This window comes from Tiliqua scincoides, chromosome 6 (genome assembly GCF_035046505.1).
Source record: "Tiliqua scincoides isolate rTilSci1 chromosome 6, rTilSci1.hap2, whole genome shotgun sequence".
Lineage (NCBI taxonomy): Eukaryota > Metazoa > Chordata > Lepidosauria > Squamata > Scincidae > Tiliqua > Tiliqua scincoides.
In genome coordinates this window covers 25,010,588-25,028,726 of record NC_089826.1, presented here as the reverse complement: position 1 = coordinate 25,028,726, position 18,139 = coordinate 25,010,588, and the positions used below count along the sequence as shown (strand labels likewise).

The 18,139-nt window shown below is 49.9% G+C and overlaps 1 protein-coding gene and 1 long non-coding RNA gene across 2 annotated transcripts in view; both read left to right on the top strand.

The window, feature by feature from the left end:
• Positions 1-599: 599 nt before the first annotated feature.
• On the top strand, positions 600-8,929 carry PITX2 (paired like homeodomain 2). The gene is made up of 3 exons (XM_066632361.1): positions 600-849; positions 3,441-3,646; positions 8,365-8,929. Exons 1-3 carry the CDS (start codon positions 600-602, stop codon positions 8,926-8,928), a joined length of 1,020 nt encoding a protein of 339 aa, XP_066488458.1. The 3' UTR covers position 8,929.
• A 4,719-nt stretch (positions 8,930-13,648) lies between these two features.
• The window catches only part of LOC136655333 (uncharacterized), a 41,762-nt gene continuing 37,271 nt past the window's right edge, over positions 13,649-18,139 (top strand). Inside the window, exon 1 of the long non-coding RNA XR_010794647.1 lies at positions 13,649-13,731. This is a non-coding gene — a long non-coding RNA (uncharacterized lncRNA). The remainder of the gene's footprint in view (positions 13,732-18,139) is intronic.

Here is an 18,139-nt window from a genome sequence, read left to right as displayed (position 1 = left end):
AGTGGCGAGTGCGGAGCGCGGGGGAGGAAGGAGGGAGGGGGCGAAGGGGGCCGGCTGATATCATTACCCCGGGAAGGCCGCCTCTGGGTTTAGGATGCTGGGCGAACCGGGAAGCGGCTGAGCTGCTCCATCGCTCGCCTGGGCGCAGATCTGCGGGGGGCTGCGGCTGGGAAGGCTGGGCGGCCCCTGCTGTTGCTGCCGCCGCCTTGGATCTAGTACCTGCTCTACCTGCCCTGCCCTCCTGCCCGCCGGGAGCGGCGTCCTGATTCTTCATGCTGGGCGAGGCGCGCCCTGGGAGTACACCGCGGAGGGTCCCCTTCACCGCGCAGAGGCTCATGCGGGGGACCCCCTCGGGGGAGCTGGCGGGGGGCGGCGGGGGCCCACTCTGCCTGATCGAGACCTGAGCTGGCCTGGCCGCCACCGGCGAGGAGACACTGAGCGGGGGCTCGTCCGGGCGCCTCCTCCTCCTCCTGCTGCTCTCCGGAGGACCGCGGCAGCCTCCCGCGGGTCGCCTTCGCTCCCCAGAGCGCTCCCGCCGAGGCGCTGTGTGCAGCCCCAGGCGGAGCGGGCTGGCCCCTGCGCTGGGCTCTCGCTGCCCCATGAACTGCCTGAAAGAGCCGCTGAGCCTGGAGCGCCTGGGAGCCGGGAGTAAACTGTGTTCTGCCTCCCCTTCCTCCTCCTCTTCCTCCTCCTCCTCCGCCTCTTCTTCCTCCTGCCACCACCACCACCACCCGGCCCTGGTCATGGCTTCCACCCTCACCTCCGGGCAGCCCAGATCTGTCTTGGACTCTGCCAAACACCGGCTGGAGGTGCACACCATCTCCGACACCTCCAGCCCGGAGGCCGCAGGTAAGGGATGATCACTTGGGGTGGGGGATCCCTTCCCCCCCCCATCATCCTTCCGGGGTTGAGGACCGGGGAAGTGGAGCGGGGTCCTGTTCCTTGCAGGGTGGGCGCCTACGTCCAAAGGGGGGGAGGGTCACGAGAAAAGTCTCATTCGCCTCCGCAGCGGTCCCAGATGTCGCCGCTTTCAGTGGGAGTCTCTGCGAGGCATTTGGCTGCTCCTTTGATATCGAGAGGAGCGCGACAGATCCTCGCCCCCTCTCTCTAGAAGCAGCCCACCGATGCCTTGGTGCTCTTCCCGGGAGAGAGGGCAGCCTGCTGCCGAAGGCAACCGGGGGACGGGGGGACGGGACGGATCCAATTCGTCTCGCTGAAAGAGGAGCCACTGCTCCCCTTGCTTCTGGCCAGGCATTTTTCCCCACATATACTCTTTAAAAGAGTTTTAAGCTTCAGAGTTCTGCAAAACAGAACCCACAGCACTGGCAGAAATAGAACCGGTGCTATGAGACAGCAAAGCTCAGATAATACCAGGATTATTATTATTATTATTATTATTATTATTATTAGTAGTAGTAGTAGTAGTAGTAGTAGTAGTAGTAGTAGTAGTAGTATCGTCATCTTCAAAACTGTGTGTTTGGATTGAAATCTATTGCTTTCCCAAGAGCTGAACCGCCCCAGTTCAGTGCTCACTTAGAGCACAAGCCTATGCTTGTCTACTCAGAAGTAAGTCCCATTGTCTTCAATGGGGAAGGAAAGTGTACCTAGGATTGGATAGGATTGGGCCCTTAATGAGGAATGGGAAGGGATGATGCCCTTCATGCCTGTGCACACTTGCCTGGTTGAACGCAGATCACTGGAATATAGACTGCAATGTTAGGGGCCCCACCTGGGTCATAATCCCATTGGACTGGGTGTGGGTTTCCTCTGTGAACATGCAAGTGATCGGCTACACTCCTGTTTTGGTTTCATTGTGGTATGGATCATGATGACAAGTTCTCCTTCAGCCAGCCTTACTGTCTTTATTCTTATTTAAATCACACGTAAATGATTTAAATGCGATGGAAATGGCGTTTGCTTCTGAGTAAATATCTTTAGGGATTGCAGTCCCACCGACTATTAGAGTTCCAGCATGTGCGTATCTCCATTGATTCCGGATGCACGACTGTCTATTGCGATGTAACGTGTACCAGTCAAACACCATGACATAAACGCCTGCTTCTAATTAATACCTAGCCAAAGTCCATTTCTAAACCTACTTTTCTGGACCATCCGCACACTCCTGTCAACTTTAATGGGAGAGCATTCGTGTCAGTGGAGGGTAGACCAACCCACCACACCACGTTAGTGTGTACACTATAATGGGAATGTTTAGAGATGTCAGGATGATGTAGTGTGATCGCCATTCTTGTGGCAGTCGTCATATACACGCTTCCGATGATATTCTGAGCGCGTGCAGAGATAGGCGCGCGTGTGGTTTAAAAGGTGTGCATTTTTCATATATACAGTAGTAGGTGTACATACAGCTCTCTCTCTCTCTCTCTCTCTCTCTCTCTCTCTCTCTCTCTCTCTCTCTCTATATATATATATATATATATATATATATATATATATACATACACACACACACACATACATACATACAGAGAGAGACATCTGTACACATCTGTGTGTGTACAGATGTAGTAGGTAGAATCAGATCAGATCAGTTGCAAAGTCTGCAGCTGATCACAGTATGGATTCTATACATATTGCAGAAGAACTGTCAGTACAGACCTCCGCGTTTGGGAGAAAACCTGCATCTCCCCCCCCCCCCCCCACTTTCAAGAGTCAGATCTTAAGCCTGAGTTGGGAACCTGCTGCAAGTACATGTCTCTCAGGGCAGCGCTGTGAAGGCTACACTCCTGGATATCTTTCCAGTGCCGTCAGGAGAACTTCGACCTGTCCAGGAAGGAGGGTTTATTACTCAAGTTTTGGCTTTCTGGGGTCGTCTCTTGAACGCATCGTTAAAACGATGCGCTCGAACTGCCCTTGATTTCCACACCGAGCCCATCTACACGCGAACGCGAGGAAGGGAGCGCAGTGATCACCCATTTCCTGGGCGCTTCACGGCTCCCCCTTTGCCCCTCAGCCCCCAACACTGGAGACTAAGAATCGATTTGGGATGCTAAAGGCGTTGACATGGACGCCAGGCTTGAGAAGCTCTTTCCAGACGCGTTTAAGATATCAGACTTGGGACTGAGAGCCCAACCCTATGCAGGACTACTCGGGAGTAAGTCAGTAGGACTTACTCCCAGGTGGCTGTGATTGCAGCCTGAATCTCCAGTACTCCTGACATGTTTATTTGGAAGGGAGGGCCGTTGATCGCCATGAAAGGGGCTGACTGCACAGTGCGCGGGGCTTGGGAGGGTAGCCTTCCCCTTCGCAGGGAGGAATCGAGTGCCTTCGACGATCCGGCAAGCCGGGGCAGGAGGCTTGGGCCGATCCCAGCCTACGCGGTTGCCCTGCCCTCCCCGCGTCCCCATCCCCCCCCCCGCCCTTCCTCCACCAGCCCGGGCTACAGCTGTTGATCGCAGGCTCCTTCTCCTCTCCCTCTGCAGAGAAGGACAAAAGCCAGCCAGGCAAGAATGACGACGCAGGGCCCGAAGATCCGTCCAAGAAGAAGAGGCAGCGGAGGCAGCGGACGCACTTCACCAGCCAGCAGCTGCAGGAGCTGGAGGCCACTTTCCAGAGGAACCGCTACCCGGACATGTCCACGCGGGAGGAGATCGCCGTCTGGACCAACCTCACCGAGGCCAGAGTCCGGGTAAGGCGCGCGTTAGACGGCAGGGGGAGCTGGGTGTGTGTGTTCGTGGGGGGGGGGGGTGGATCGAGGTGGGGGGAGCCTCTGCGAAGCAGCTGCCTCCGAGGCAGAGCTGGCTTCCGCCCCAGAGCAGCGCCTGGCTCTCAAGTCAGGCCCCGGAGACAGATTGCCCTCTTCCCGGAATATGATGGATGGCTGTGGCCGTGCAGCGTGTTCTGAACGAGAGGCGAGGGAGGAGGGACCCGGGCCAAGAAAGCAACGCGGGGCAGGCTCCGACGTGCGCTGGGCGACAGTTGCGGAACGCGGGAGGCTTCTTCACCTGGCCCGGGACGTGCCCTGCCCTGCATTCCTGCTCCCCCCTCTCGGGTTTCATACACAACTATGGTAGTTCTTCCCTTCTCGCCTTCGATTTATGGGTAGAGCCAATGGCGTAGCTAAAGGGGGGTGCACAGCACTAAGTTTTGCAGGGAGGGAGCCCCACCGCAGCGTGCGAGGGGCCCCTCCCCTTCCCAGCCTCCGTTTTACTCCCCCCATCCGGAATGGCTCCCAAGGGTGGGGGAGGGGTCCCTTGCACCCTGCAGTGAGGCTCCCTGTAAAACTTAGTGCTTTGCATCCCCTCTAGCTACGCCACCGGGTTTAGCAAAGCGCCAACCCGGAGGTGGATCTTGCAATCTCGCTTTGTGCAGTCCATGAGGTTGCCGTCCTCTAAGTACTGTCTACAGCCTGGAGGAAGTCCCTGTAAAGTGAATGGGCTACGGTGGATCTTACACGCGCAGCCAAAACCTGTGCAGTTTTGCTCCATACTAAATGGGGCTTATTCCCAAGGAAGCCGGTGTAAGATTGGGGCTTTTAAATCCTGTATTGCATTCATCTCAATATTATGGGAACTCTGCAGCTTACTTCCGAGTAAACAGGTTTAGGATTGCACTGCGAGTATGATGAGAATGTGGCTGAAATTCACAGTTATCTCGAGTCTGAGGCCTTGAGCTGCGCTCCTTGTACAGCTGTAGTTGCAAGTATGTTCCAGTTGGAATTAGTGACAGTGGGGAATAGATTTGAAGTGTTGCTTCTTATACATTTTGAAAACCAAATCAGTTCGCTCTTCCTTTTCCATTTAGAGTAGACCAGGGTGATCTTATCCTTGCAAGAGGATGAGAAAAGATCCCAAAACAAACATGGGGCAGGGCAATGCAAGCATGTTTATTTGGAAGGAAGCCCCTAAGCTCAGTGGGGCTTACTCCCAAGACAGCCTGCAGAAATTGCCACTTAATTTAACCCCAGGACCTCAACGTACCTAGAAGTAAATTCCACTCACTCCCAAGTCATTCAGGGCTGAGGTATCAATGCAAAAATACATTGTGCCCAAAGAATGATTTATTTTGCCTAAAAATGAAAATGGTTGTGCAGATACCGTGCATTATAGGAATAAAACCATAATGCATGCACGTGTTGCTTTTGAGTTGAGAAATCGCTGGGGTGATTTTTGTGTAGTTGGTTGCTTTTGTTGTGAGGAATTGCCTGGAATAAAACAAATAAGCTTCTAAGAAAAAAATTAGAAATAGTAGAGTTTGGGCTCAGCTGTTTGGTGGAAATACGTAATGAGTAATTAAAAGAAAAATTTGGAAGAGACACAGAGGATGTCTCTGGCCTTGTTGAATGTTGTTTTAATTCAGATGGACTGCCTGTTCTGTGATCCATTACAACGTCCTATTTGGATTTAAGCTGACTGAGGTTCCTGCTCAATAAATAGGGGTTCTCACTCCACAAAAACAACGAAATTTGCTTCCAAAAAAAAGGTGGTTCTGAAGATTCTTGCAAGTTTCATGAAAATCAGTCCGGCTTACTTTTAAGGAAGCATAGATGAGACTGAGGAGGCAACAGGGTTTAAGTTACTGAATTAAGAAATAAATAACGCCGAGTAAAACGTCCTACTGCCCTATCAGTGTATGTAGGACTGCAGTCTGGACTCACTAAATTACAAGCATTTTTTTTTTAAAAATTAACTTTTAATTACTATTTAACTATTTAAACAGGTTGTAAGTCCGGAGTGAAGACTAAATTCAGTTCTCAAAACGCAGGGAACTGTAGAGTTTGCTTGTAAACTGACCCAATGTCCTTAAAAAACAAAAGGAGGGGGGGGGGAGATTAACCCGAGTAATTCCTAATTCGTAGTAATGGGGGGGGGGGTTTAGTCAGTATATCTTTGTTTAATTGTCCTGACATATGCTGACCTGTAAGGTACAAGATCTCCTTTTGAAAATGCTGAGATTATAAGTGGCAGGCCCTGAGTCTGAGAGGTCTCTGGTGGAGTTCTGGAGCCGCCATTGACTCTCCTGATCCTCTCATGATCAAAGATACTGTATATCTTTGGGGACACCACCAAATGCGAGCTGCGCCATGGGTTTTTATAGGGGCCTTCAGCGTGGCCCGGTGAAAAGAGAGATTTGGGAAGAATCACATGGCCTGTGTAAACAAAAGCGGAGTCCCTGCGTTAGTTCCAATCCACATCCGACCTTCGCAGGCGGCCGGCGGGCACATCAGATGAGGCGAGATGTGGATTGGAGTGGGACGCAGCCTGGCCTCGCCATTGTCTGCTCTCGTCCTTAGCACGTTGCTCAAGGGCCAACTTTTTGGCCAAACAGGAGGGCAAGCTGGAGGGGGGGACGACAGACCTGTTTCTCCTTTCCTTCTGATCAGCACATGAGAGAACCTGGGCCCTTTCACAAGCTGTGGAGGTGAACATCTCTTAGGGCCCCCCACCCCTTAGAAAGGTCTTCGACTCTCCAGAGGTTTGTTTTCTATTGTTGTTGTTTTTTTTTTAAATCTGGGGATTAATTCCATTCATTCGTTTTATTCCTAGTTAGATTTTATTTCTCCTTATTGAGTTATTTTTACTCTCAGAGGAGGCAGCCCTAGGAGGGCAAAAGCTGAATTTTCTTTTCTGTTTGGGGGGAGATGTAAAGGGGGGGAATGAAGAATTTTACTTGGACAAAAAGAAGAGCCTCTCCCTGTCTTTTGCCTGCTCGCAACAGAATGAATGGGGTGCGAGTGGGAAATATATAGGACGTTTTCTTGGCTCCGTGTTACAGTTCGGTATGAGTTATCGGAGTATTTGAAAGACGAGAGAAATTATATAGGTGAATTTTAAAAATAAAATGAAATCGGCCCCATCCAGAAGTCATTTGGGTTGGGAGAGTGGAAGGCAGGACCTTTGAGTCCCTTCTAGGTGGAGGAGACCTGCCACTTCACGGCTTCTCAATAAATGTGCTTGTTAATGGGGTGTGAATCCAAATTTAATGGGCTTCTTAATCAGGCTGCAAATAATGTTAATTACGATTGGGAACTAATACGGTGCATATATACGATTTGTAGCGCAATCCTATGCGTGTTTACTTGGACACAAAGCTCATTGTGTCCAGTGGGTCTTCTTCCACCCAGGAAAGTGTCCCTAACACTGCAGTCATGCACTGCTGTGAATTTTGGGGGTGACCATGTGTGTGTAGATTTATCTGGAAAGAAGTTTGCTGACTTCAGTGGAGCTCGAATAAGGATGTATTGATGTATCCCGTCCACGTTTACTCCGGTGAAGGTGCTAGAATGTCCTCTTTAGTATCTATGCATTTAGGATTCTAGGCTGCAACCCTATGCATGCTTTCCAGGGAGTCAGCCCCATTGAACTCAGTGGGACTTACTTCTGAGTAGACACACATAAGATTGGGCTGCTAGCCAGAGCAGGAGCATAGACATGGTTACTCAAAAGGAAGGCTCGATTTCAGCTCGATTTCAAGGAAAGGCACCAATTCGGAGCTGAAGACTCGACTTGTTTACTCGGAAGAAAATGCCTGGGAGTTCCACGATATTGGGATGGCAAGTCATCTCCGATTCAGGGCGATGGCAAGGGAGATCGCCGCTAGCTTAAGGGTCAGAGTGGTGGCGCTCCAGGGGACCGAACCCTTAAGATGGGGTATGTAGTTGGGGCAAAGTGCACTCTCGTGTTGGAATTTTGAAAATCAGGCACCGTATGTCTTTTGATCTGGGTGCCCCCGCCCCCAGCCTCACCAAAATGGAAGTGAGCCCAGGCCAGGAAGGCTCTTTCTACACTTGTTGATGGGTTATAACAAGAAGGCACCCTAAGGACAAGTCCCTGTCCTTCAAGGGACCAGTGATGGTGGGGGGAGCTGTGTGTGCGCATGGTGACCAGACGTCCCCTTTTCCCAGGACGTGTCCCCCTTAGCTTTTCGTCTAGGAAAACAACTTAAATGCCTTCGTTTTCCCTGGAGCAGGCAGCGCAGAGCCTGCTTGTAGTTCATAAACTATATGCAATAAATTATAAGTGATGTCGTTTTAAATTTAAAAAGTCATACACAGCCCCATCCTATGCATGTCTACTCAGAAGTAAGTCCCATTAGAGTCAATGGTGCTTACTCCCAGGAAAGTGTGGCTAGGATTGGGCTGACAGTGTTTAAGTTGACCCCATGATATCAATATGCATGAGTGTTTTAAGCTTCTCTGTTGCCTACTCCATTTTTTCGTGGATGTCCTACATTTTGGGGTGCCTTGTCCTCTTTTGCGGTCTGGGTGTTTGTTTGGTGGTGGGGGGGAGGTGTTTGCCCCCTCGCACCCCTCTGTGGGGCCTCCTGTGTCCAGGGCTGGCTGGCGCTGGGGTGTGCTCAGATCTGTTGGCTTCCCGGTGACCTGCTTGTCCTCTTCTCCCTGCGAAGGTTTGGTTCAAGAACCGGCGCGCCAAGTGGCGGAAGCGCGAGAGGAACCAACAGGCGGAGCTGTGCAAGAACGGCTTCGGGCCGCAGTTCAACGGGCTGATGCAGCCCTACGACGACATGTACCCGGGCTACTCGTACAACAACTGGGCGGCCAAGGGGCTGACGTCGGCGTCGCTGTCCACCAAGAGCTTCCCCTTCTTCAACTCCATGAACGTCAACCCGCTGTCCTCGCAGAGCATGTTCTCGCCGCCCAACTCCATCTCGTCCATGAGCATGTCTTCCAGCATGGTGCCCTCGGCGGTGGCCGGCGTGCCGGGCTCGGGCCTGAACAGCCTCAACAACTTGAACAACCTGAGCAACCCCTCGCTCAACTCGGCCGTGCCCACGCCCGCCTGCCCCTACGCGCCTCCCACGCCTCCCTACGTTTACCGGGACACGTGTAACTCCAGCCTGGCCAGCCTGAGACTCAAAGCCAAGCAGCACTCCAGCTTCGGCTACGCCAGCGTGCAGAACCCGGCCTCCAACCTGAGCGCCTGCCAGTACGCCGTCGACCGGCCTGTGTGAGGACGCGCCCTTGGGGGCAACCGGGGGGGCTTCCGCGGGGGACTCGGGCAATGGACTCGCAAGGCCGGGGCGGGGGGGGGCCCTTTCTTCTCAAGGCCCTTCTCCAGCTCCTGCTACCTTCTCACCAAGACGCAAAACAAGAGAGAACCGTATTCCAACAGCTACAAGGACGTATATTATAAAATATATATATATAAATATAAATATAAATAAAAACACGGACAAAACGTTTGACTGGATATGAGATGACATTTTAATGTTCATATAAGCTTGTTATTTTTTATGTTAAGCCTTGTTACCATTAAAAGGGGAAAAATGGACAGGAAAAGATGTATATATATATCGAGATGTCAAAATTAATTTTATAAAAGCAGTCCTTAGGAATATCTCTCTCCACAGTGTTTTTAAAATAAGAATAATTAAAAAAAAGTTAGGCTTTAAAATAAAGCATGTTACACAAGAGATTAGGGAGTTCTTTTTTTTTTTTCTCCGCTTGCGAGCAAGGGAATGTATATATTCAATGCGACATTGTATGTTTCTAACATATTATTATTATTATTATTAATTAATTAATTAAAGAAAAAGAGGACCCCACTGTGTGAATATCGGTTTTAGAATAGTACCTCTGGTGGATGCAATGGTGACTGAAAATGCAATGTAAAAAAACATACCCTGTGTATAACATTTCGTATAATATTCTTGTTTTTTTTTTCCTTTTCAGCCAACGTTGGGGAAAAAAATGTGTTTTCTTCATGGGAGTAAAATATACAGCATATAGTCTTGTCTGAATTTCTTTAATTGGCTTAAGTGCAGAAGGGGATAATCTTACCAGGCTTATTTTGGAGATTATTTTATTTTTTGGTCTTGCAGCCCAATCCTAGGCATGTCTACTCAGAAGTAAGTCCCATTGTGTCCAATGGGGCTTACTCCCAGGAAAGAGAGTATAGGATTGCCACCTTAAGCCCTCTCGCTAGCAGAAACAAAAGTCCTTGGCGACTACGAGATACATGGCTGCTCAGAAGTAAGCCCCATTCAATGGGGCTTACTCCCGGGAAAGTGGGCACAGGATTGCAGTAGAGAAAATTAACTCGTTTGCTCCGTAGTTGCGGTCTCAATATGCTGTGGCCCAGCAGAAGAAACGAACAAAAGGAGCTATGGTTAGACTCCAGGGTTAGCGAGGTAAGGGGGGGGGTCTTGCCTGCTGGGGAGGGTGCAGCTGTTTCTGATGTCGCTCCATTGTAGTAACTAGCAGCAGCGTTGTGGACCCGATCCACCCCCTTTGGCACTGTGAAGACCTCTTGATTTCCGTTCGCCAGTGTGCTCAACTCTTCCAGTGGGATCACTCGCTTTTACAGTCTTCGTGGGGGACAGAATCGTACCTGGTAAGGGCGGCGTGGACGGCAACGCTGTCAAAGCGCTTCTCTCTTTCCCAGCCCAGTCACCTCCCTCACTCTCTGTCCTCCCCATAGAACTGAGTCAGCTCCCTGTCTCGGAGCTCAGCCCACCCCCAAAGCACCGCGGCCGCCCTTACCAAGCGCCAGGGGGTGGGGAGAAAGGGGATCTGGGACCCCTCGCTCCGGGAGACCGGTCCTGCAGGCTGCAGCCAGTCGAAAGGTCGCGCCCTCTGTGTAGGGCGTATTGACCCTCTCCATTCGTTCGCAGGCTGCTTGTGGCCCAAACTAGGCCGGATTAGGGTTTTGCACGTCCTCGGGAGGCTGGAGTAAATCAAGATGAATAGCTCCGGGCCTCCCAAGCAGCGGGCATCGCAGAACCGGTGGGGAGAGCGAAGAGGATCGGCCGGGGGGGGGGCGAGGTGGGGAGAAACGGAGGCGACAGGAAGAGAAGAGGAGTTGGGGGAGAGGAAAAATTTAGGGGGGTTGAGGATGAGGCGTGCGTAGGAAATAGCTGGAGATTTGAAACTGGAAAGTCCCCTCTGTGAGTGAGTGAGAGAGTGTGTGTGTGTGTGTGTGTGTGCGCGTGTAAAAATACCTGCTGCAACCTTACCAATCGGCGGAGCAGAGCAGACAACCGAGCCTTTGTTCTGCCCGGCACGGCTGCCACTTAAAAAGAGATCTTAGATAACGCGCCCTGTTTATGGTCGCCGGGCAGGCGCTGCACATTCACTGAGCTGGTCTCTTCCTTTCCTCTCGGAGGGGCGGCAGATTAGAGCCTGCAAGGACGGGCCGGGCGTTGTGAGGGCACAAACCCGCCCCGTGCCTTCATTCTGAAGTCGCATAAGTGGTAGGGAGGAGGCCAGGGGACGGCATGGCCGCTTGAAGTCGCTCCTAGCGAGCCTCCCCAAGATAAATTCTGCTGAGATCGAGGCGACTGACCTGCAGTGGCCCCTGCTGTCTTCGGCACGCTGACAGCCCAACCTTATCCACACTTTCCTGGGTATAAGCCTCATTGACTCTAAGGGGACTTACTTCTGAGTAGACATGCATAGGATTGGGCTCTGAGTTGCTTGCAAGTCTGTTGGGGAGCGAGGGTTGCTTGCTACTACACGGACTAGAGAAGAAGTCCCGTTCCCTTAATCTGATAGGAAGGGGGGGTGGGGCTTCAGATCCACTTAGATGTCATTGTTGGTTGAAAAAGTTTAGCGTTAAGTTTTTTCGATGGCGTCTCCGCCACCAGACTGGAGGGAGAAAAGCCTGGGCGAGATCTCTCTCCCTCTCTCTCTTCTTCATGTTTCTTAAATTAATGGTAATAACTGCTGATTCAATGTTTTTTCAAACACCGCCAGTATTGCCAAATCACCTGCGGAATCCCCTCCCCCTTCCAATCCATACACACTTTTAAGTAACCCATTTTCATTCACAGTCATGATTATGGACATTCCTGTCTCAGTGCCCATTGGAGCTGAGTGGTGATAAGCACGGAATCTTGTCTTCTCTCTGTTGGACGACCTTGGAGACAAGGTCTGTGGAAATCAGGGGGACTTACTCATGGCGTAGGACGGAGTGAGGGACATACGTGGCTGCTGGAACTCAGTCATCCTTTGGTTGACTTTCCCGGAGATCCTCTCGTTCTGTATGCTGCAGAAGATGTCCTGTTCTCTGTAACGAGCCATTCCCACCCCTCCAGAGACCCACCAAGAGATATTCCCCCCTCCACCTGCCTTCTGAGCTCCTTAAACTCACAGCTTTGGCAACAACGAAAACAAGAAGCAGCCCCCTTCCTCATCCCACAGAGAGGGCCTAAATTAAAGAGGAGAATCTCTTCGTCTCTTCTCCCGTCGGTGGTAAATCACCTGGGGGGTCTGGGGGCGGAGGAGGCTGCTCTCTGCTGCTTCTATGGAGTCGCGGTGGAAGTTGGGAGGCGGTAGAACTTTGGGAAGGGAAAGTACAGCGAGGGGGGAGGAGAGAACAGGCTCCGAAGAAGCAACTTCGCGTTTCCAAGTGGCAGGTCTTAAGTGGAGGCCGTAAATTAAGCAGACGACGTTGCGCTGAGTTTTGCGGGGAGCCACACCGCAGCGTGTAAGGGTACCGAAGGGGAGGGGCCCCTTGCACGCTGCTGTGAGGATCCCTGCAAAACTTACTGCCTTGCACCCCCCCACTAGCTACGCCACTGTGTTGTGGCTGCTGGCTGGGGAAAAAAGAGACTCCAGCGCGATCCTCCTGGCTGGCCCAAGGCGTGTGAACAAACAGGACTGTCTGGCTGGGAATCCACATCCCAATCCACAAGGAAGGAGGCCCGGCCCTGCTCCTGCCCCCCGCCTTCCCCAGTCCTCCAGGCTCTCTTTCCCCTTCAGCGTAGGAGGCGTTGAAAGGGGGGGGGGGAATGAAAGCGGCCCTGTCCGGAGAGCTGCTGATGTTGGGAAGGTCCTATGAATATAGACTCGCTATTGATGGACTTCAGGAGTGCGGATCCTCTGAACTACCACGCCAGGGAGGGGACAGGCGGAGGTTTGGCTGCCTTCTGGCTGTTTCTGCAGCGGTGGAGGCAGTAAAAGAGGATCGGGGAGGAGCGTCACCTCCAGAAGGAAAGGAGGAGAGTGTCACGTGCATGGCATTAAAATCCCAGGCACACTTGCTAGGGAGTAAGGCTACAATCCTAGCAGGGGGTAAAGCCCCATTGACTATAAAGGGACTTACTTCTGAGTAGTCATGCATAGGCTCAGGCTCCTATAGCACACTCTTCTGCCAGTCTACTCAGAAGTAAGTCCCATGGAGATCTATGGGACTTACTCCCAGGAAAATGTGCATGGGAGTGCAGCCTTGGGGCCCGATCCTGCCCAACTTTCCAGCACTGGTGCAGCCACAATAATTGCATGGTGCACTGGTGCAGCAAACCAAGATTGCAACCTTCCTTTGGTAAAGGAACAAAGGCATCCCCTACCTTGAGGAGGCCTCTGGGACAGCTCCCCACCAGCACCACAGGATGCAGCACACGCCCCATTGGCATAGCTGCACGAGTACTGGAAAGTTGGATAGGATCGGGCTCTTAGTTTCCTCGAGCTCAGGGGGACTTACTTCCAAGTAATGGCGGGAGGGGGCGCTTACACGTTGGGGTGAGGCTCCCTGCAAAACTTAGTGCTTTGCACCCCCTCTAGCTACACCACTGATGAAAGGTATGGTGATTTAAGAGTGCACTTTAGGGAACTGAAAGGATAAAAAAAAAAAGAATGACATTTTTTTGTTGATGCTGCAGAAAAAAGAAAGTGGAGCAAAATCAGGCCAATGTGGTTGAATTTGTTTGGACAGAAACAAGACCAACGTGATCAACAGCGCCATCCTCTGCTCCCACACCCTGCGTGTCTGCACAGAAGTAAGCCCCACTGAATGTAATGGAACTTTCTCCCAGGTAGGACTGCGGCACATGGGACTCCACAAACAAATAGAGGGGGAGGGGAGATGACCTTTAGTGTTATTTTTAAACGGATTAAGCAGGCAAAATACTCCCCCAACCCATGAAACAGAATACAGCACACACTTGCTGGAGGGTTACGATGGTAACACAACTGTTGCTTTAGTTCAGTAAATTCGGTGCACAAGAATTCCAGACTTTAGACACGAGTGAGGGGGAAGAGTGTCTCAACCTCTAAATTGCTTTCACGTGTATTATTTTATTGTTGGTCTATGCATGCCCTACCTAGTACCTTTCTTATATCTGTATCCTGACATGAACTATGTATACATTGGACCCTATTGTACATAGGTACACACACACACCCTCCCTGATCTGAGACTCGTGAAAGAGATACCAATCGCTTTAAATGCAGATACTCTAATTTCACTGGCTTCTGGATTGGCACGCCCAGTTACAATCAGTAAAGAAGGGCACAATCCTAACCAGGTCTACTCAGAAGTAAGTCCTATTTTGTTCAATGGGGCTTATGCTCAGGAAAAAAGATTGCCTAAGGCTGCAATCCTAACCACACTTTCCTTCTCCTTCATGTTCAATGCAAGGTCTCCTTCTTGTGCAATGCAAGTCAAAGTATATATATACACGTATATACACACACACACTGCAAAATATATATTGCATTGTCTGCCATTGCCTGGTGATCCTTTGATCACATCAGCCCAGTGGCTTAGCTAATGAACATGTATCCTGGTGCAGAGCTTAAAATGATACTCCAGAAGTGATGTCACAACCGGAAGTGATGTCACACTCTGGCTTTTTAAAAAGTGCAAACTGGAAACCTGCCTCCTCCCCCTAGCAGTTCACCACACACTTGATCTGCTACCTCTTCCCAGCCAGTGGCATAGCTAAAACAATATGCTACCTGGGATCTATATATCTATCTATATGCTACCTGGGATCAAAGAAGATTTTGTAACCCCCCCCCCATGACAAAATCAAATTTAATTAAGTAAAGAAATAAAAAGTGTGCCCCTTATTGGTTAGAGACACGGTGTTGGGGTGAAGAGGGATGGTTATTCTCCTCCTGCTAAATATAAGAAGTGCACCACTTGAAAAAGTTCCTCTTTACCAGTTAGCAGGTGTAGCTGTGTTATGATACATGGAAATGAGAGCTGACTCATATTAACACCTTAGTAGTTCCATGCAGTATCATAACAACATCTCATTGGCTCTCAGAACAATCAGTCTCATGGGTCAGTTTTGAGTTTAAAAGATCTACTTTTTGTTCCATAAGGCAGTTGCGTTTTCATTTTCTGGTTAATTGGCCATAACTTTTGATAGAATACAGATATGCAAATATGGTTTGTTTCACTGCATTTAGCTTTAAATTACCTTTCAAATATATATATTTGAACATATATAATATATAACATGATGCTATTATTTGTACATACCAACTTTTTCCACAATTTTGGCCACTGGTGTCAAGCTCAGCTTGTTGCCCCCCTAAAGCTTGTTGCCCAGTACGACTGCTACCCCCTGCACCCCCTTAGCTATGCCACTGCATCCTCACTATTGCAGCCTCACTGATGCCATCAAAGCCCTATACCAGGGGTGTCAAACATAAGGCCTGTGCAATTTATCAGGCTCCTGTTATACCTGGGTTCTCCCAGCATGATAAATGGACTCTCTCACATATTGAAAATTTGAACAAGATTTGCACATTTTCTCTTCAGTCATTTGCAGCTCATGAGCTTCTATGTGAGAACAAAGTGCTTATTTCTGGCCATTATCTGCTTAGTGATGTCACTCCCTGATTAATGACATCAGCATTAAACATTCCCTGTCTTCTTCTGCTTAGCCCCAGCAAGCCCTCTTAGGTCACACAATATTAGTACAGTACTGCAATATTGTCACACAATATTACTAATTGCAATATTGTCACACAATATTACTAATATACACAAATTGTGTGACCACCAATGGTCACACAACATTAGTCACACATTGAGTAATGGTCACACAATATTAGTACAGTACTATAAGTGTACTGTAAATTCCTTTTCTTTGTATTTCTCAATATGTTTGCTACAGACAATTGAAATCCAGGATGGTGTAGTGATTCTGAAGTTGAACTTTGACCTGGAAGATCCAGGTTCAAATCCCTGCTCAGCCATGAAGCTTCCCAGGTGACTTCCTTGCACTACTATGTTATCCACAAAACCTGTCCTTTTACTCTCATGCCTGGGCATCCACACCATTCCTTTATATGGGCTTTATACCAGTTTAAATATCAGTTTAGATCAGTTTAGTCATGGTTAAAGAATCCTGGCAATTGCAGTTTGATGAAGGTTCTGTGACTCCTCTATTAGGTGAGGCTCTGTCCCCTAGAAAACTACTGTACCCAGGATTCCCTCCAGAGAGGGACTATATAGTCAACCAGTTTAGAAGCACAGTCCTGTGCTGATATAGTCTGAAGTAAATCCTATTAAGCTCAATGAGCACTGCCAAGTAATCATGCAGTGTGGAGGTGGCCTAACAAGAAGAAAGCAATCTCCTCTAGCTCCACCACTCACTCCTCTACCTCAAGCCCTGGATCTCGAAGCAGGGAACCCTGGATCTCTAAGCTGGGAGGGTGACAGTTCTGCTCTGCGCAGCTCCTGACACCCTGATGGAGAGAAATAAACTACTCATTGGTAGAGGTGTTTGTTTCTGGTGAGTAAGATGGGTTTCCAGCCTGAGTCTTACTGAACACAAAGGGCTTACTTCCGAGTAAAATAAATAACATGATTTTCAAAAACCTCTAGGCCAGTGGTTCTCACACATTTAGCACGGGGACCCACTTTTTAGAATAAGAATCTGTCAGGACCCACTAGAAGTGATGTCATGACTGGAAGTGACATCATCAAGCAGAAAAATTTTTAACAGTCCTAGGCTGCAATCCTATCAAGGATTAAGTCCCATTTACTGTCATTGTTAAAAGAATATACATAATAGCTTGTTAAAAGTATAGGTCTTTTAACATTTCCACAAATGCAGTAACATATTGTGGTAGCATCAAGTCTAATATATTAAAAATAAAATTTTGAAATGAATGGGGACCCACCTAGTGGGTCCCGACCCACAGTTTGAGAAACACTGCTCTACGCATTTGTCAGCCATAGTAGTGATGGGTTTTGGACCATACAGTTTGGGGACAGGACTAACTCTTTGACACCTGGTAGCAATGATGGAGTGTGGAAATCATTGCAAGGTTACTCCCCCTTTTGACTTGTTCGGATGTTAGATGGAGACTTGTTAGATCTCACTCACCAGTTTAAAACAAAGGCTGTAATCCTACACACACACTTTCCTGGGAGTAAACCCAACATGTCTGAGTAGACATGCCTAGGTCTGTTGCGTATGTGAACCTCTGGGTCTTGCAGCACAATCCTATGCATGTTTAGTCGGAGGTCAGTTCTGAAGCCCGCCCCCCCCCAATTCAGGGGGGCTTACTCTCAGGTAAGTGCGTAGATGATTTGTAGCCTTAATCTGCGTTCCATCAGAAAGGAGGCAAACTGGGATTGGGGAAGGCTGTGCTTTTTGATATGAAGGCTGTGTGCTGTTATCTGGCAGATATTGCGCTGGCCTTGTCAGCAGTTATGTCCAGTGGCGTAGCTGGAGGGGGTGCAAAGCACTAAGGTTTGCAGGGAGCCTCACCGCAGGGTGCAAGCAGCCCCTCCCTCTCCCCTTTGGAGCCATTCCAGAGGAGGGTAGCAAAGTGGAGGTGAATGCCTGGAATGGCCCCTAAGGGGTGGGGGGAGGGACCGTTTGCACGCGGCGGTGAGGCTCCCTGCAAAACTTAGAGCTTTGCACCCCTCTAGCTACTCTACTGGATTCGGCCGAGATCAGTGTCCCAGGGACCCCAAAAGTTTCAGAAGCGATGTCAGTAGAACTGGAGTCAACTGGCGTCCACCCAGGTGTTTTAACTGGGTGGTGAAACGGGAGATGGACCAGAGGGGGGAAGGGGGAACATAAGAAAGATCATTCTTTAGCGCTCCTGATATTCGAGTGGCTGTATGGCGAGTCAAAGGTGACTCTACGTGTCCAAAACTACATTTGGAGTTAAAGAATCAAGCCACATTACCATTCTACTATTGAATCGGCGGGTGCCTGTTGTTCTTCAGTCCCCAGAGGTGCCAGATATATAGTATCACTTCGGAATGGTAGGAGTGGCTGGGGACACAGCTGCATTCCAGCAAATCCCCGCCTGATGCTGGCATGGCAGTAGCTGGCTGGCGTCTTGGGTTACTGGCTGAGAACATTTTCACGAGTGCAGCTGGAGTGAAAAAAAGTTTCTCCGAATTGCCACCACTGTTGCGGGTGTGAATGTGCCCCTTCTCGTGGGAGCGGAAGCTGGAAAATG